General features: G+C 37.1%; 1 protein-coding gene across 1 annotated transcript; it reads right to left on the bottom strand.

Annotated features, from left to right (window-relative positions):
* Positions 1-19,667: 19,667 nt before the first annotated feature.
* On the bottom strand, positions 19,668-20,615 carry LOC123249892 (olfactory receptor 6B1). Its single transcript, XM_044678988.1, has one exon. It carries the CDS (start codon positions 20,613-20,615, stop codon positions 19,668-19,670), a length of 948 nt encoding a protein of 315 aa, XP_044534923.1.
* Positions 20,616-20,915: the final 300 nt, after the last annotated feature.

Genomic DNA, 20,915 nt, shown 5'->3' on the forward strand with positions numbered 1-20,915 from the left:
AGAAAACAAACATTTCTATAGCACCTACTATGTTCTGGGCACTGTTGCTAAGCACTTTACCATTATTATCTCATTTGATCTCAAAGGTAGGCTTATTATTTGAAGTATGAGAACACGTCTTATAATTTGGGGTTTATCCCATATTGCTTTAATATGCTGCCTTAAATGAGACTAAATAAAGATGTGCTGATTTCTAATAGAATATCTGGCCTAAATCAAGTTATTTACTCCCTCTGAGCGTTTCTGTAAACTGAAGAATTGTATTAGATGAGCTCTAAGATTTCTTTCAGCTCTAAAATGCTACATATCAGTGCTCACTCCACCCCCACCCCATTTTCTGCTTTTGATTCTGACTGTATTTTGTTTGTACTCAAGTGTCCATTTTATCTCCTCCCGTAGGATGTAAGCTCCTTGAAGACCACTTTTGTATTTGGATCCCTAGCCCCAAGCAGAGCACCAGGCACATAGTTTAATAAATGCTCCTTGATGGTAGTAGAAAGAACATTTCACTTCAAGTCAGAGGGATCAGAGATCGGAGAAGCCTATCAGTTGCTACTGACATGAATTTAAGTAAATCTCTTTCCTTTCTAGGCTTCAATTTCCCACTCCCCAAAGTGGGGAGTTGAAACCACGGAATGTCTAAAGTCCCTGCTTTAGCTCTAACCTTGTGCTATGCGGATTTTATTTCTGAGCAGTTACAAATGCCAGCCACGAGAGGGCAGTAGAACCCACGACTCCAATCCTGAAACGTTGCTCAATGACGTTTCCCTGGGAGTGTTTCTTTTAACTAACAGAGTTTGTATCTCGCAGCCTTCATCTCTTGGGAGATGATTGCCAGATGCTCACAAGACATACTTTTCTTAACCAAACAGCTATTAGGCATAAGCCTACATTACAATGCAAAATCTGTAGCTGGAACACAAAGGCTGCTAAGTAATAAGTAGCTTCTACTCACACTTTCTAACAATAGGCTGAGGATCTTGATAATGGGACGCTTACTGTCTGTCCTCTTTAAAAGTTTATCAAGCTCTCCAGTCCTTAGATGCTCTCCTGCCCATTTCCCTAAGCAAAGGATGGCTTAGTCTCTTCATGGAGCTATTAAAATTTAATTTGGAAGATGGGGGAATTTAGTATTTCCTTTCTCCTTTCCAGCTCTAATTGTAAATGACTTTGCCTTCCTGAACGAAGTAATTAGCCTCGATATTAAAAGCGCTACAAATATATCTTTGTGAGTGGGGCTCTAACTTGGAGCGTTACATCTGGTTAATCCAGTTTGTTGCTGAGGATTATAGAATCTTGTGGTTGCCAAACCAGATCACAAAGAGTCGAACACTAGGGGAAAGGTGAAATTGTGGTTTGGATGACTGCTATGATTTCAGGTACAGGACAAGAGTAAGGAGACTGAGAATCTTTGCTCTGTGACCCCGACTCTAAGTTACTAATGGTCTTTGCACTTCAGTTTACTTAATTATAAATACATATAATACTTGTACTACCTTTTTTTTCTGTTTGAGGGGAAAAAAGACTCCTTGTAAGACTATAAAAAGCTAGAGAAATGTAGATTGTGATAAGAATCAAAATCATCTGGAAGGGAGCTCTGCAGAAACAAGACAAAATAATAACTTGCGTTTTTATGTGGGAGGGACATCTAAATGCCGCAGAGTACTAGGTTTTACCTCTTCGCTGCTGCTGGGTTCCTCTAAGGACAACAACTTCTATATTTTTGTAAAAGAAAGGAACTATTCTTTTGGAAAAAAGATACCCAAACTCATCCATCCAAATCAGGCTTATTTTTCAAAGTAGTCCCCTTGGGAACCTATGTTCTTATTCTGATGATTTAGCTCTTACTTCAAGTATTTTTAAACTTCTCAGTTTGATTTCAGAGATAGTCTATGAGACATGCAAAGGGCTAATCTCATTACCCTAGCACCTCAAAAAAGTAGTGAAAAATAATAATTGCCCACTGTATGCAGCATACTTAGCTTAGAATTATGTCTGTCCCCCACCTCAATCAAATCCTACCCTAATGAATTGTAGCCTAATTGCTTGAGATTCTTTTTAAAAATCATTTCAGTTCAAAAGTCAACTTCAGTATGAAATCATATTTGATCCACCACCCCAGATGCTAGAGCCCTTTCCTTAAAAAATCATCTTATACACACACACATATATGAGAGAGAGACAGAGACAGAGACAGAGACAGAGAGATGGATTTCTCTCCCCAAAAGAATAAGATTCTTTTTTTTTTTTGGTTTTTTTTTTAAACCCTTGTACTTCGGTGTATTGTCTCATAGGTGGAAGATTGGTAAGGGTGAGCAATGGGGGTCAAGTGACTTGCCCAGGGTCACACAGCTGGGAAGTGGCTGAGGCCAGCTTTGAACCTAGGACCTCCTGTCTCTAGGCCTGGCTCTCACTCCACTGAGCTACCCAGCTGCCCCAAGAATAAGATTCTTAAGGGCAGGTTTATATCTCCATTGCTTAGCATGGTCCCGGGTATATGCTGTAGTAGTACATGTAGTAGGCAAGTTTAAAAGCTTATTAATTTATTGGACATGAAATTTATCTCCATAAGAACCTCTTGGTGTAAAAATGTCTAATTTCGTAATTGGGCAAACTGCCTATAACTTAGACACTTGCAGTTGCCTGGGATACTCTACAATGGAGGAAGGGGAATTCCACCAACTGAGGTCTCTAGAGATCTGTATCATACTCTTAGTTCTGCCACTCCTAATTAGCTGTATGACCTTGGAGAGACCACTTAGCCTCTTTGGGACTTTTTTTTCCTATCTGCAAGAAGATGCTACTGAACTAGAAAATCCTAAAAATCCTTTCCACCTCAGTGATTCTGAGATTTGCTGCCAAATATATATATATATATATATATATATATATATATANTTATCTCCATAAGAACCTCTTGGTGTAAAAATGTCTAATTTCGTAATTGGGCAAACTGCCTATAACTTAGACACTTGCAGTTGCCTGGGATACTCTACAATGGAGGAAGGGGAATTCCACCAACTGAGGTCTCTAGAGATCTGTATCATACTCTTAGTTCTGCCACTCCTAATTAGCTGTATGACCTTGGAGAGACCACTTAGCCTCTTTGGGACTTTTTTTTCCTATCTGCAAGAAGATGCTACTGAACTAGAAAATCCTAAAAATCCTTTCCACCTCAGTGATTCTGAGATTTGCTGCCAAATATATATATATATATATATATATACACATATATATATATGTATGTATGTATGTATGTATGTATTTGCCATGGGCTATGAGAGCAATTCTAAGACAGCAATTCCAAATTGCTTTTGAGCAAAGGCAATGTTGTTGGCCTAAACAGATAGATTCCCCAAAGGAATTATTTTAAGGAGACAAGACTCATTGAGATTGATAAATTCTGACACTTGTCAAAGTAACACCACCACCACATATTACTTTAATAGTTTCATCTTTGTGTGCTGTGCCATGATAGAATTACTACCCTTTTTGGTTTGTATTTTTAGGGGATCCTAATATTAAAGATTCAGCAAATCTTTGGTGTCCTAAAGATCCCGTATAGGTTTTTATTTGATCTGGGAAAAGATAACTGCTGACCATTGTAGTAAGGAAATTAGGAAATATATTGATGAAGTATTGGTAAGATAAGAACGTTGAGAAAAGGGTCTCTGAGGATGCAGGCAAGGCAGAGTGCCATGCGTGAGATCAGAATGTGGAAGGTGAGGAGCAGATAAAATTCTGACAGCTGGTGACTGAGCTGAGAGAGTTACTGACACTCACTCACTGGCTTCAGTTAGAGGAGACTCTCTCTGACTTCTGGTAAAGACAGACTTCCCAGCTTTTGCTTTTTGCTGTGTATAGGGGAGAGAGAACTCTAAATCATCTGAAGAGGTTTTCCTACCCTCTTTACTGTGAGAATTCATCTTGGAGAAAGAAGCTGGCATATCTGCTTTGGTGGAGAATGGTTTTGAGAAGAAGAAAGATGGAAGACCTGTTTCCCTGGACTCTGGCCAGCCAGCCTCTGCCATATTAGGCTGGTTGACTCGGTGTACACTTGGAGACATCTTTAATAATATTAAGTTAATTTTAATAAGGATTATAGTTAGACTGTAGTCAGTTAGTTGTTTTGAGGTGTTTTAGTAAGTGCTAGGCAGTTTTAGTGTAGCCAGAAGAACAGAAGAGTTTGCTGTAAGGCAGACGTAGTGGGAAGTGGGTGGATTTAGTTCCCTGTTAGTGTTAAGGCTTTCCTTGTTACTAATCCTTATAATTATATCTGTTAAATATAAATAAATAGCTTTTTATAAAAATATTTAGTCTCTGAGAAACTTACATACTGGCCTGGTGAAGGGAAGCCATCCCTGGCTTTCCTTCTGAGGGGAGAGCTGAAAAAGACTTTTGTGAACATCAACAAAGCATTTCTCCACAGCATCCTCTTCAACAACACCAGTGATAATCCCCCATATTTCACCATCCCATATAGGAGTTTGGATAATAAAAGCATGGATTTTTTTCTTTCTACATCATTTATTGCTGTTCTTTGTGAGACTCAATTTACGTCATTCCAATTCAATGAGCATCCCAGATCTAGACCAAACCCAAACCCAAACTGTGAGTCAAAAGGAAGTACAAGATATTGTGCTAGGCTGTAGGGATATGGTTAATAAAACTGAAGTTATGCATAACATTTTCTATTACTTTAAATTTTGCTTTAAATTGTATTTCATCCTTTTATTTAGGCAAAACTCGATTTATAGAAAGATTGTATAAGAAGATGACCATTTCCTTGCCCTCTATCTTTTCTGCCTTAGCAGTCTAACTAAAGTTAACCCAGGTCTTTTCTTCTCCTTATAACCTCAACACTGAAAGATTTGTTATATTAGCAATCACAATATTGGAGAAGACATCATCTACTTATTATATCACTTATTTGGACGCATACCTAACAACTCTTAGCTGATTAATAAATCCTATCTTTTGAAACTTCCCAAAGTCAATCCAAGTTACCAATCTCCTCTCCTTTTCTGGGCCAACTCATTATATTCTCTCTTCTTTTCCCTCTCCATTTTCCCATTCTCCCCTTTTTCTTCTCTCTGTCATTCTCCACTCCCTTATCTCTGCTTTCTATTTTTCTTCTGTCTCTTTCTTCCCTTCCTTCTTTATATACATCAACACATATACATCTTCACCTACATATATACTTATCGACACTGATATTGAGTGGTTCAACATAAAGGGCTAGTCAATTAATATATATCTACAGATATTCAAGGGGTGTTCATTCTAGAGCCATCTTCTAAAGTCTGGAGACCTGACTTTCATTTTGAATTTTAGCATTCACACCTTTGCAATCTATCAGCAAACTACAAATCAGAGTTTGATTTATTTTTTCCCCTTTCGACATTTAATCTTTATTTTATTTTTTCTCAATTACATGTAAACAACATTCTTTTAAATTTAAATTATGGGGGCAGCCGGTGGCTCAGTAGATTGAGAGCTAGGCCTAGAGATGGTAGTTCACAGGTTCAAATCTGGCCTCAGACGCTTCCTAGTTGTGTGACCCTGAGCAAGTCACTTAACCCTCCTTGCCTAGTCCTTACTGCTCTTCTGCCTTGGAACCAATACACAGTATTGATTCTAAGACAGAAGGTAAGAGTTTTAAAAAATGAAAATGTGTTTGTTAAAAAATTTTGAGTTCCATTTCTTTGGCACTATAGAAATAGCAGCTACACATGTCTTTATATACATTCTCTTTTTTTACTTGATTTATTGTTTTGTTGATTAAGTGCTCATAAGAAAGTGAGAGGGCAAATCTCAATAAATTAATTAATTAAACTTAATGTTTAATTTAATTTAATTTAAACTTAATGTGTCTTGCTTTTTTTTTCAAATTCAATTGTTAAACATCACTGCTTTGTCTTCCTATTTATATCCATCCAAGTGTCAATGTCTATAGAGGTAGATATAGCTCCAAGCACAGATACAGGCACTGCCTGGTACAGGTACTTATGGATCAGCTCTATGGGTTGGATCAAATTCTTTTGAGGACTTATAGATCTCTTTCAGGAGAGAAGAACTTCCCTGTAATGTTCTAGTAACTAATGCAATCAGTATGGTGATACCCACAAACAAGAACAGTTAGTCCATTGACATCTAAATTTATCTCTATCTCTATATCTGTATAACTCCATCCGTAGATTTTATAGCTATAGATACAGATGTCTGTCCATTTAGATATCTAAATATGAGCAAGAAGATTCAAAGACCTGACGATGACATATGCCTTGTAATTCCAGATATCAGGGAATCTGAAACCAATACACAGTATTGATTTTAGGATGAAAGGTAAGGTTTTAAAATAAATAAGTAAATAAATAAAAGTATGATCCTTTGTAGACATGGTTGTAAATATAGCTAGAGACATATGCTAACATATGGGAAGCAGAGTTAGGTGTAAAGAGTCTGGAAAAGGCAAAAGGGGCCAAGTTGCAAAAAAGCTTTAAATGTCAGATGGAAGAATTTATATATGATTCTAGACAAGTAACTACTGGAATTCATTGGCTAGTGGAAGGGAGAAAAAGTATTACTGTCACATTTGCACCCAAGGAAAATCACTCTTGCTGGGTGTGTAGTGGATAAATTGGAATGGAAAGATATTGGATGCAGAGAGATTAAATCATTATTGCAGGTAGTCTAGGGTATAAACTATTGTGATGGTTGTGTGATTGAATGGGGGATGACAGAGTGAGAAACATACATAATGATATGGTGGAGCTAATAATTGATAATATATTAGTTATAGTGGATAAATCAAGGTGGAGAGTTTGGGACTGTGAAGCCAATTGACTGGAAGACTAGTGGTGTTCCTGACAAACACAGATACATTTAGAAGAGGGTTAGATTTGGAAAGGAAAAGATAAAATGGTCTATTTTGATTATGTTGAGTTTGTGATTTCCATGGAACACTGAGGCTGAGCTGGAATATCTGTGGTCTGCACCAGAAAAACAAAGGTTAAAGAACTGTCACACCATACTGCCAAAAGGAGAGAGGGGCAACATAGTGGAAAACCCTCAGATACTAAAACAGTTAATGCTCTAATGTAGAGAGCCACAAATTCTGAAAATTCTAGTAAACAGGGGCAGGGCAGCTCAGCTGAGAAACCCAACAAAGAGCACTCTGGCAGAAACCAGAGAAGCAAATGTCCCCACTTCAGAAAAGATGGTGATTACCCAGTAACATCACCAAAGAACATCAGCAGCTTTCTAGCATCAGAAGAGTGTGGGTTGCCCTAGATATGTATGTTTCCTATCTGCACATGTCCCTGTACTTTTTTCACTCAGATTCTATTTATATTTGTTGTGGAGTTAGCCTCCTCTTCTGCATTTGCCTCCTCAGATTGGCTTAACACATGCTATTTCTTCTTTGTATTTAGTTTTCTTCCATTTGTTCCTGACTCCAGCCTCAGTTCTTGGATTAGAGTTTTGTTGCCAGCCAGATTCTTTCTCTCTGGTGTTCTTGGATTTGGGAGTGAAGTCCTGGTTCTGTTCCCACTTTAGTCACCAGGTTAATACCTTGCCTCATTTCTGGATAGGGTAGCTGGTTGTCCTTTCTGCTTTATCTTTACCAGAGAGCTGGACCTAAATCCTGCCTTCTACCTTAATATCTGGCTCTGACTCTGCATCTGATTCCTGCTAGCCTAAAGTGGGCCTAGGATAGATGAATTGAACTTCTGGAAAATATGCCAAAATGAACAGTCCAGTTCCCATGAGCAACTCTTGAGAAATGACGTAAGAACGAATAAAGCAAATATTCAATAAAACCAAGGAAATGCCACTAAGCTTCTCCATCTAGTTCAGGATTTCACAAAAGAGAGCTAAAAGCCTGTGAGCAATCCAATTGGAGTACCTTAGAAGGGTGAAAAGCCAGAATAAATGCCCATAAACGGGGCCTGAAACCAGCAGGACTATAGTCTTTACTATGTGGGTAAACATTGTGATCTCTGGTATGGGAGAACTGATCTTAATTCTAGGCCTGTCCCTGATTAGGAAGTGGCAGGAAGAGACAGAGGGGCTAATGTGTCAGACTTGCTTGAGGCCCTCTAAGAGTCCTTAAGCTAGCATAATTTCCAAGTCCAGCTGAGACCTGTCAGGGCTGTACGTGGAGATGATTTTGCCTTTCTTGTTATTTAGTACAATGCCTTAGTACATGCCAAAAGGCACGGAAAGATGTAATAGAAACATATGTGAAGAAAGTGTGGTTGCAGTTCATTTCCAGTTTTCATTGATTTAACACAGATGAAACATTTGAAAACGTGAGGAAAAGGATTATAAAATTAGCCCAAGAAGTGAACATAGAAGTGGATGGGAATGATGTGGAGGAGTTGAATGTGTCTCATGGAGAAGAACCACTAACAAGGATCTGATGGAGCTTGTAGCTACAAAGATTGAAGAACAAGAAAGGGAAGCCTTGGGACCTCAGGTTCGCAATGAAATAGTTGGCAGAAACATTTCATCACTTTGTTGTATTTTTTTCTTGAATTGAGAAAACAGATTCAAACACTTCAAGATTTCTAAAAGTTCAGAGGAAAATATTGCTTGCTATTGTCAGATAAATGAAGAAAAAAGAGAGCCACTATCCAAATATCTCTCAATAGATTTGTAAAAAAAAAAAAGTTGTGCAGCTGGGTAACTTAGTGAATAAAGAGCCAGGTCTGGAGTTAGGGAGATCTAGGTTCAAATCTGACCTCAGAGAGTTCCTAGCTATGTAACTGTGGGCAAATCACTTAACCCCAATTGCCTAGCCCTTACCACTCTTCTGATGTTAGAACTGGTCCTAGACAAAAGGTAAGTTTTAAAAAAAAGTACATACAACTGGTAATAAAGGCTAAATGTGCTGGGTGAAAAAGGGGCAACATATTACACACCTGTGTTAATTGTACAGCCCCATGAATACTTTTTTTACCTTTCATTTCATAATTCTATTTATTATCATGAATAGTATTTAACATGCCTGCATTTTAGTATACTTTATGACTTGCATAAAGGCATTTTGCATATGCCTTTGTTATATGTCAAGTAAAATGGACTAGGAGGTACAAATTTTCATTACGTAAAAATCACTTTACTTAGAGGGCTACTGAATGGTTCATTTATGCAAACTGAGAACTATCTGTAACATACTTTGAAAATTATCCATTATGACTCATGCTTTTATTCTATCCCATGTTCCCATGTACCCCTACTGTATATATCTTTTGTAATTCTTCTTTGTATCTTTCCATAAATCTTCCATAAAGCCTCTTTTAATCATGTATGAGTCTTTTTCTTATGTCTTTTAATCCTTCCTAGGTACAAATGTCACATTCAAGATGTCTTATTTATATTGCTGGGGCCCTTCCCTCTGATTGACTGGTTCTTCTCAGAACCTAGATTTGAAGGACATTTAGTTCAGTCATGTCTCCATCCCTCCCCAAGCTACACTCCAGATTCCCTATCTAGCTTTCCTCTTCAGTTTCCCAGAAAACTTATCACCATGGAAGCTCACTCTGTAATAATAGAACACAAATCCCATCCTTACAACTTTCACACAGCCCTCAACTCACATATCAGAAGCACCTTCCACTGCTACAGCCCTTCCCTCTGATTAACTGGATCCTCCCAGAATCTCTATTTTAAGGAAGATATCCAGGCCAACCTTGCCTCTATGCCTCTGTAAGTTTTAGTCCTAATTTTATCCTCGACTCTCTATGATGCTGGTCTACTAGGTGCCTTTATTTCCACCCCTATTGCAACTCCAGCTTCCTTTTACATGTTTTCTTCTTCCATTAGAAGGCAAGCTCCCTGAAGGCAAAAACTGTCTATTTCTGCTTGTATTTTTATTTCTTTCTCTTAACACAATGCTTCTCACTAGGTACTTAATTTTTTAATTTTTAATTTTGATTTAATTTTTAATTTTAATATTTTTATTTTGATTTCACTTGATTTGATTTGTCTTTCCTAGGTTCTTTCTACCTAGACTTAGAGCATCTAATGCCTACTTTTATAAGAGTGAAGATCAAAGATATAGAAGATCCTTCAGTATAGAAGAAGCATAGAAGGTCCTGACATGTTTATGTGATATTATCAACATTATGACAAAAAAAGGAGGTGGGTCAGTCAGATCACAACACAGATAGACATCCTGAGTGTGGCATGTATGTCCAGGAACGGTTAAAAGACCTAAGATAAGGACTGACAGCTGGTGGGTAGATACTCTGTAGAGGACTTATAGGAGGAAACGAATAAGAATTACAAGGGATATCCACAGTAGAAATGCATAAGATACATCATGGTACAATGCATAGCATGAATCATTATGAATGATTTTCAAAGAACACTATTTGAAGGACTACCTCCATCATGTTGATATTCACAGATTCATTTTCAAGATACCATGGGTGATCTTTTCGATTATTTCATCAAGTTCCTCTCATTGAGATATCTTGTGAAAATTAATCTCTCCTTTTTAACACTGATAGGACTTTTCCACCCCAGTAAGACCCTTCTTTATTCCATGAATTGTTAGTACACCGTATTATTGTGTATTTGTATATATTGCATATATTTAATTACCTTATTATGTATATATTTACTTATCTGAAAATATATTGTATCCTCCATCTAGCAGAATCAGGTCCTCAAGGCAGACTGTCAGACTGTCTCGAATTTTCGCATTTGTATCCCCAAGAGTTACCAAAGTACCTGAAACATAGTAGATGTTTATTATTAATTGATTATATTTCAGATCCATTTTGTTACACAAACAGATTATTGCTCTAAGATTCATAACTTGGTCCTAAATTACTTTTCTAGCCTCATCTATATATAACTCTCCTTTTCCTAATCAATTGTCTGGATATACAAGGCTTGATCTTCCTCACATATCCTCTCTTTCTTTACACTGGTCATTCCATTTGCTGAGAATGTACTCTATCACCTGCACTTTATGGAGTCCCTAATTCTCTTCAAGATAGCTCAGATAACATCTGCTTGCTATTTTCCTGAATCTTTCCACAGTGCTATCTTAAAATTGCTCATAGAATGCAAGTTCTTTGCGATCAAGGGTTATTCCATTTCTCTTTGTATGTCTCAGTGATTTTTAGTCATGTTTGACTCTTTATGACTCCATTTGAGGGTTTTGTTAGCAAAAACACTGCAGTGGTTTGGCATTTCCCTCTCCTGCTCATTTTACAAATGAGTAAACTGAGGCAAATAGGGTTAAGTAGCTTGTTTAGGATCTGAGGCTAAATTTTTACTTGAGTCTTTCTAATTCCGGGCCCAACCATCTATGCACTGTCACCTAGCTGCCCTTGTACCTTTGTATCTGTCCTCAAAACTTGGCACAATGTTTGATACATAGGAGAAAATCTAATAAATGCTTGTTGATCAAGAAATAGATTGATTCACCATGAGTGCCACTTAATGAATAAATAGAATAATTACTCTTAAACTAAAAGGTTAGCCAACAATCTTGTGAATTGTCACCTTGTGATTAAGGCAAGTTTTGTGAGACTAAAAGAATGAGACTAAAAGCCAACTTTGTTGCATAGCATAGTAAGTGACAGAGCAGGGGAAGTCTTTAAGAATAGTTGCAGATCTACATTGATTGAAGGTATTTCTGTACTGTGATTTTCTGCACTGAAATCATAGGTTCAGGGTGAAACAAAACCAAATTATATACTTACTTGCATAAGTATATAAAATATAATGACTGTAAGGGCTTCCTATGATCAATGTATTTTCCAAGTAGAAAAATAATATTTTTAATCTGACTCTATTATTATATTATATGTGTATTACATATACACACATATATTTATATATTGAAATTATACATATATACACATACACAAACTTACAACTAGTATTGTCAATTTCATTATGATTGTCTTTTTCAACTATCACATCTGAAGCCCTCTGGAATAATGGTGCAAATGAAATAAAATACTAAAACAATTACTTTGGTAATTCTTTTTATGTGCTTATTTGTTTTTTTTATTAATAGAATTCATTTTCAGATATTTCAGTCCTCCCCTTCTCATACCATGGAAGGCAACCTCCACCAAAGAGATATGAATTTATAGATTATGTCTTTCATGTTTCCATTTTTTAGTTCATTCTCTGGAGATGAACATTCACAAGTTATTCTTCAAATATTAAATTTGTAGTTGTATATGATGCTATCTTGGTTCTACTTGTTTCACTCTTCATTTTCTCATGTAGTTCTCTCAAAGATTTAAAAACCATTAGTCTGCCCATGTTTCTTACAGTGCAGTAGCATTTCATCATAGTCATATATCACAGTTTATTTAGCTATTCCTCAATTGATGGACATCCCTCAATTTCCAGTTCTTTGCCATCACAAAAAGAGATGTTAAAAATATTTTGGAATAATCAGGTTCTTTTTCTTTTTTCTTGATCTCTTTTGGAAATAGATCCTTAATTCCAAATTGCTCTCCAAAATGGTTGGATCAGTTCACAGTTCACAGTTCAAGCAATAGTATATTAGTGTCCCCACTTTCCCACATTCTTCCACCATTTGTCTTTTTGCTCTTTTGCCATTTTAGTCAGACTGATGGGTGTGAAATGATACCTCAGAATTGTTTTGGTTTCCATTTCTCAAATTAGTAGTAATTTAGAGCATTTTTCAACTTCAATAATTCTCTAACTATCATATGTGGAATGACAAAAGGGCAGTTAAAGGTTGTTACTAGATTGTAAGCTCCTTAGGAATAAAGGCTATGCCCAATTATATATTATAATTTCATTTAACATGTAACTCTAAATACCTATTATGTACTAGGTACAAGAAGGAAAAAACCATGACAAGAATGAACAATAGTTTCTTTCCTCAAGGAGATTTGTAGACAACTGTCTACTATCAATTTATAGATAGAACTTTAAGAAATATTTACTAAATGGAATTAAAATGTTCTGTAAGGACTTCCTATATGATTAATGTATTTTCCAAGTAGAAAAATAATATTTTTAATCTGAATCTGTTATTTTCAGTGGGAATGCTAGAAAGTTCTCAATTCTATTAAAATATTTCCCCCAGTAGGATTACACTCAGTTTTTCAGGATAAGCTATTTTGATTGTATGAGAACCACTGTCACCATTTCCTATCACAAATTTAAATTTTATTTTATTCCATTTAAGTAAAAACTACACTCATCTTTATCTCCAAGTTTTCTTCAAACACTAGTGCTTAGCAGAATGCCTATATCAAAATAAATGCTTAATAAATGTTTAATGACTAACTGGAATATCTTATACTAGTTCAAGTACCGTATTGTAGTGACCATAGAGCAAACCTCCCACTCAATATCTGGACTCAAATCATGGCTCTGTCACACGCTATCTGAGACTCCTGGAAAGTCCCTTAATCTCTCAGTGGCCCAAATCTATAGGACTTAAAAAAAATTTTTTTTACCTTTTGTCTTAGTATCAACTCTAAGACAGAAAAAAAATGGTAAGCACTAGTCATTGGAGTTAAGTGACTTGTCCAGGGTCACACAGCTAGGAAGTGCCTAAACCCAGATTTGAACCTAGATCTTCTTTACTCTAGATCTGAAGCTCTCTATTCGCTGTGCTGTGGAGCTCGATTATAAAATTTTAAATTGCAAAGCAGGTGCAAAGATACATCAGTAGAAGGAGTTTCTTCACTGTCTTCCCATACTGAGGAAATCACAGGTTTGGGCACCAAGAGCAAGAACAAAACTTTCTCTGAATGTGAGTACTGAATAATTGCCTCTAAGTACCCTCTTAAGTTCAAGTTCGATGTTAGGACGAAATGAGACCCAGTGAATCACCAAACATTTAATAAAAGAGGAGGCTTGCTTTGCCTTAATTTGGCAAGGACATCCATTAAAGATACAATGATCTTTAGCTTCTCTCTACTATTTCAAGCTCATTCCCTAGTTGTTCCAGCTTATAGCTCCTTCTTTATCTCCAAACATGGCAGAAACCTTTAACTTTGCACACTTTGGGGCCATGGTTGTGTTGTTGTGTATTAAATAAACTGAACAAAACAAGTAAGTCTCTAAGAGAAACAAAATTGGGATGCCCTCCCTGTTTTCATTTCACAACTGAATCTTGTTTGTCAGAGGAAAGTAGAAAGGTCCCTTATATCTAAGGGACTAGGGAAGGGTATGGGTAGAGAGATTGTAGGTTAATGGAACCTGCCTCTCCTGACCTTGCAGCAAGAGTACCTGAACAGGACCCTCCAGCTTATGTGTGGGCAAGTGAAGAAGCTTCTGTTGATACTAGGGAGGTCAGCGGCCAATAAGCTATGTCTTTTACCATGAGATCAATATTATTGGCTGTACTCCAGTTCTATATGATCTAGATTTAATGAGGGAAAGTGTGGCTGACATTTGGATATTTCTAGCGTGCATAAGGGAGAACTTTAAAGATTTGTTGTAGCCTTTAAAATTATTTTAATTGCACCATGAGATCAAACTATCTTTTCAGAATATCATCTCTATTAAAATCAAACAGCACCCTTACCACTCTTCTACCAAGGAGCCAATACACAGAAGTTAAGGGTTTAAAAAAAAGGAAAAAAAAGCAAACAGGAACATGGGTCTTGATTTGTGGAAATTTGATATAATAAGCTTTGATTTCTTTTACATGGTAGAATAGAAAGATACTTGAAGTAGAAGTCAAAAGTTCCTTATCAAGCTGGATTACCTTGGACAAGTATCTAATATTTTCTAAGGCTCACTGTGATTATTTGTTAAAAGGTCATAACAAAATGTTCCATATGATTATCAAATAAGACAATGTATGTGAAAGTGATTTGTAAACTATATAAATTGTTGTTATATTATCTATTTTCCCCCTTCCTAGGGAGTTACTGGGTTTTTTTCCTTATAACATATCATTTTGTTTAAAAATATTTCTGTAGCAAGAATGTGAAAGCATTGCCAAACCCCTTTTTCCCAGCTCATTTGACATGGAACCAGCGGTACTATGGAGCCAGCTTCTCCTGCCTAGCAAGAGCTGTTAAATTTTCAGTGTGAGCATTTATACCTCAGAAAACCAAATGCTATACATTTAACTGATTCTATTTTGTTGACTGTGTAAACTTAAGGAATTGATGGATAGGATGTGAATGCAGATTCAACTTAAGCTTGTATCATGTGAACACTTTTCCCCAAGGAGCTGGTTATTGACCATCTGTGAGCACAGCTCCTCCTTAGTAACAAGCTTGTTTCCAGAGGTTGAAATGACAAAGTGCCTCTGAGGAGAGGCAGCCAGGAATTAGGAGAACTGCACGGATGGACCTTCTCCTACCCCTAGACCCCAGTATGACAATGGGCAGGTCACTTCATCTACAGAGGGAATTCTGTTTTCCCTGCCTCTCAAATAGGGAAACTTACCTCTTACTCATTTACCTTCATAATAAAGAAGGGCTATTCCTGACAGAGAGGCAGAGTTGCAAAGCGTTTAGGGAGCTGCCTTTAGAGAGAAGCAGACCTTTTTTGTGACCTATCCTAAACAAATCCCTTCAAATCTTGTTGCTTTATGCCACTCTAAAACATTTTATGTTGCAGAGATGTGTATTGGAAGATGGACTTTCCTTCAGTCTTGACAATAGCAGAAAGAGTTTCTCCTCTAGGAATTCCCTATATCAATGAAATCACAAATCTCATCTGTATCCTTGGCCACATTTGATGGATGCTACAGACCTATTCCCAATAAAACAGATTTCAAAGGACAGTTCATATTCCCTGTAATCCTGGGCTATTCTATAGACTATTGCTGAAAATAAGTAGCCAGTGAGTCGGAAATCATTTTGTTACTGAGTTGTTTATTGTAATGAGATTTGACAAGAATAGTCAAGGCAGACATGGAGAAGCAGTGTAGAGCAATAGATAGAATATAAGACTAGGAGTCAGGTGTCCTAGAACCATATTTTACTCCAGATCCTAAATAGTTATAGACAATTCAACATTTTTCAGTCATAGTTTCCTTATCTGTAAAACTGGGGCCCCCAAATCTCACACTATTTACTTCACTGGAATTTTATAAGGAAAGTGCTTTAAGGAACTGAAAACTTGAGGCGAGTTTCATTGATCATCATTATCATTCCCCCAGGCAAATTGGCATGTAGGTGAGTGTGCTGAGAATTTCTGCAGGGCAGAATGGAAAAACTTTGAGGAGCAAAAAGGATAATCCGGGACAAAGGATGTCACTGAGAGAGTAGCTCCCTACTGGAGATGTAAATCCTTATTCATGTAAGTTGGAAAGAGAACAAAGAAAAGGTGAAGAAAATGTGAATGTAAGAGTAGGAAAAGAATAGATTTAAGGAAGAGGGTTGGTTGTTGGTGTTGGTGTTTAGTCATTTTTCAGTCCTCATAACCCAATCTAGATTTTCTTGGCAGAGATACTAGAGTGGTTTGCCATTTTCTTTTCCAGCTCATTTTACAAATAAGGGAACTGTGGTAAATTGGTTGAAGTGACTCACCTAAGGTCACACAGTAAGAATATGAAGCTAGATATGAACTCAGAAAGGTGGGTTTTCCTGACTTCAGGTCTGGCACACTATTCGCTGTGCTACCTAGCTGCCCTAGGAGAGGGGAGAAATAAAGTTTACATTCAGTAAAGATGTATTAACAACTTCTTTATATGTATAATAGACAGTTAGGTGGTACTACAGTAGATATAGTTCTGGGACAGGAGTCAGGAATAGGCATACATAGGGAATAATGCATTCTGGGTGACATTGAAAGATTCATGTTGGAGGATAGTAACAAAGGAATATGGTTTTTCTTATAAACACCAAGACCTTTTGTTTTAGTATGTTTTCAAATAGAGAACTAACATCTACTTAATGATATTTTAAGGGGATTCATCTGGCAGTGGTGTCCTTTGGATGGATTGGAGGTAGAAGACAATGGAAATGGGGAGTTAGGAGTTAGGAGACTACTGTCAAAAAAGCCTATGAAAAGTGATGACAGATTAGGCATGGAGAATAACACAGGGAATACTATTGTTACTAATAATAACATTTACATAGCACTTTAAGGCTTATAAACCACTTCAAATGTTATTTCATTTGATCTTCACAGCAATCCTTTGTATTAGATACTATTTTTTAAACCTCCTTGAGATGTTAAGTCATTTCCCCACTTTCTTACATCTAATCATTCTCTAAGAAAGAAAATTGAACTCAGGTCTTTCTGCCTCCAAATCCAGCCTGCTATTTACAATACTACCAATCTGCCTCAAAAAAGAAATGAAAAAGAAAGGATATATATGAAATATATTATGAAGGAAGAAGTAGCAACAACTGGTAAGTTATGGTATATGAAAGTGGGGAAAAGATGAAAAGGGAAGGGTCAGAAATGACTTCCACTTGGGTCACTAGCAAAATAGTCATACCACTGAAAGTGGGAAGCCAGGAAAGGCAAAAATATATTCTTCATTCCCTCATTTTAAATTCACAACTTTCTATGGCATGAGAACCTACTAAAGACAAAATGGGAATTTTCTCTGCTTTCTTTCTCCACATTTCCTGTTGTGGTGATAATTCCTGATGAGTGTCTCTCCAACACAGATCTGCTGGAGACATCCAGCTGAGCAGAGCTAAATGAGCAGCTGGCATTCAATACCAACTCAACCAAGGCTTAAAGTGATCAGTCTTTAACATCCAGCCTCTAACTCCCTATTACAACCCCTTCTCAGACATTATATCTTTCCTCTGAAATCACCAATCTCTGACCCCATTTATTCCATTCCTCATTCATTCATGTCTTTCTTTCCCTTTGTTCTTGACTTTGTGCCTTCATCCTGCTTTTCTCCCATCATTTGCCCCATATTTTAGAGGCCACCAAGTAGTGCCCTTCTCTAAGTAGACTGTATATAAGGGTCACTTTTTAGACCAACTCATTAGTCCTTGGGAATCAAGAGAATCATAAATCATAAGATATAGATCTGATAAACACCCATCCTCATGTCCTATTTCCACTAATCAAGGACATGAACAGGGATACCTTTGAGCGTTCCCTAAAATTTTACCATGATCAGTACTAGCTGAGAAAATACGTTCACAGGATGTCCTTCACTTTATCCTTTAGTTCATTATTAACAGATTCCAACAGAGGATCTAGGCATTAGTTCAAGACAAGGAAATACACACTATTTTTTAAAAGCTGTTAAAAACAGCAACAAGGTGCCTCAGGGTTTGTAAGTTTCTTGACACTCAGAGGTCTTTAAGCAGAAAATGAAAAGCTATTTGTAGGAAATGTTGTACCTAGAGTTCTTGCTTTGGGTAGGGATCAAAGTAACTGACCTCTGAGGTCCCTTCTCACTCTGCATTCTATAACTGTAACTCTGTGAAGAGAACTGGACTGGAGATGAAAGCAAAGACACAGGTATTTGATCATGAGAATCCAGTTTCTTGGACATACATCTGAATCTTAAGGTACAATAAAGAAAAGGAAGGGAGAAAGCAGAGGAAAGCTTCTAAGTAAAAAATTTCCTAACAGACACACAGAAAATGAGTATCTGTCAATCTCACTATCTTCTCACCATGGAAAGAATTCGTTTTTCTCTTGTCTTGGAAAGTGACTGAAATTGAAGTTAGAACAGTAAAATATATCTAACAGCTGGCACAGGGAGCAATTCTAGAACAAACTCTTTTCTGAAGACAGTTTTTTTTTAAATGATGCAATTCCAAAAGAAAAGATTAATTTTCCCCACTTATAACCCAATGTGAAACTAATAACATAAATGTTACCCAACTGGCTAAAGATGAATAATCCCCAGGTCACTCTGACCCTTTTTCTCTTGTTTACAGCTTGATTACATAGTGCAAAGAAAAAATAACAGCTAGCTTTAAACTCAAGAAAGGGGAAATCATTTTCTCCAGTATAGCTTCAGAGGGCAAACTAGAACAAAGAGTTGAATAGGGAAACACACTTTGGTTCAATATAAGAAAAATATTTTTAGAAGTTAGAGCTGTCTAAAATATGAAATTAATTGTGCCAATATGTAATGAATTTCCCCAACACTAAGGTATTCAGACAGAGGTTAGACGGCCATCAGTTGGAGCTGTTGTAGAAAGAATTCTTGTAGGCTAGGAGATAGAACTAGATGACTTGGCTAGATCTAGAATAAGAATGATCTGCAGACGAGTCCTACTTCATACACTTTCTAGGTATGTGACTTTGCACAAGCTAATTGTCCTCTTTCAGCCTCTGTTTCTACATCTGTCAAATGGAGATAATAATAGCACCTACCTCACAGAGTTTTTGTAGATATTAAATAAACATAATTTATAAAGCACTTTGCAAATCTTAAAGTACTATATAAATGTTAGCTATTAACTTTTGTTATTTAAGATCTATCTATTTTTCAGTGATTTTAAGTCATAATTTATAACATGAATGTTCCCTTCTCATATAAAATCATATAAAGAGTCGAATAAAGGTCTCTTATTTTGAGGATAACATACTTACAGGATACATTTTCTGAAGAGCTAAGTAAGTTTGGAGGCACATCCAAAGGCCTTTGATTGCCAAAGAATAGTAGCAATATGTTAATTGGGGAAAATCCAGCTACAACTGAACAGAAAAGAAAGGGGAAAGAAAAGCAATAGTTTGTCTTTGTCCATTTGACTTCAGTGGCCAGATGGATCATTTCGGGTGTCCTGGACACAGGCCAGCTTTTTCAGAGCTTCCTTGACTTCCCGATTCCTCAGGCAATAGATGAAGGGATTAAGGGCTGGGGTCACGATGGCATAGAAGATAGAAATTACTTTATTCATATTAAAGGCATGAATGGCACGAGGCCGTGCATACATGAAGATAGTGGCTGAATAGAAAACAGTGACCACCACAAGATGTGAGGCACAAGTGGAGAAAGCTTTTTGCTTTCCTGTGGGCATCTTCAGAACTGTAAACAGAATGCATCCATAGGACAACACTGTGATAGACAATGGAAAGAGAAAGATGATTAATGCTAAAATAAAGTCTACTAGCTCAGCCATGGACATGTCTGTGCAGGACAGATTGAGTACAGGAGAAATGTCACAAAAGAAATGGTTGATAACATTGGGACCACAGAAACTAAGGCGGGAGATGAAGTAGATCTTGGCCAAAGAGATGCCAAATCCAATGGCCCAGGATCCAAGAGCCAGGCGAAAACAGAGGCCATGGCTCATGATGGTGGGGTAATGGAGTGGGCGGCATATGGCCACATAGCGGTCATATGCCATAGCAGCAAGGAGCACACACTCAGTACACATGAGTGCAATGAAAAAGTAGAGTTGAGTCATGCAATGTGAGAAAGAGATGCTATTGCTCAGAGACCAGAAACTGAATAGTAACTTGGGCACAGTGACAGAAATGTACCAGGTCTCCAGGAAAGAAAGGTTAGCCAGGAAGAAGTACATTGGTTTGTGGAGTGGCGGGTTCTTTTGCACCAGCAAGATGATGATCACATTTTCTGACACCGTCAGAATGTAGGCTAAGAGGAACATCAGGAACACGAGCCCACGCATGGTCTTGCTCCCTGGGAACCCAACCAGAATGAATTCGGTCACCATTGTCTGGTTCTCCACATCCATGATATACAGCTTAACTTTCCTAGACAATAATCAATCATATAGTCACAAACTTCCTGAAAACAAGACCCTCATTTTCCCCCAACCCAAATAGAATTCCCACAATGAGCTGAATTCTAGATTTCATCTTATGTCTATCAAGACGTAGGGGAATAATTGACCTCCCTGTTCTGATATCAAATAACACAAATAGTTATTTCTTCAACGAAGAGAAGTATTTCCTCATTTCCTAAACCCCACTTGCCAAAATTTTATTCCAGTTTTGTGTTGGAGAACTACTGGAGTACTCTGGGATGCAAGAGA

The sequence above is a fragment of the Gracilinanus agilis genome, chromosome 5 (assembly GCF_016433145.1).
Source record: "Gracilinanus agilis isolate LMUSP501 chromosome 5, AgileGrace, whole genome shotgun sequence".
NCBI classification, from domain to species: Eukaryota; Metazoa; Chordata; class Mammalia; order Didelphimorphia; family Didelphidae; genus Gracilinanus; species Gracilinanus agilis.

Excerpts from the sequence above, each read along its gene's own strand:
- LOC123249892 (XM_044678988.1), bottom strand. The coding sequence starts at position 20,615 with ATGGATGTGGAGAACCAGACAATGGTGACCGAATTCATTCTGGTTGGG.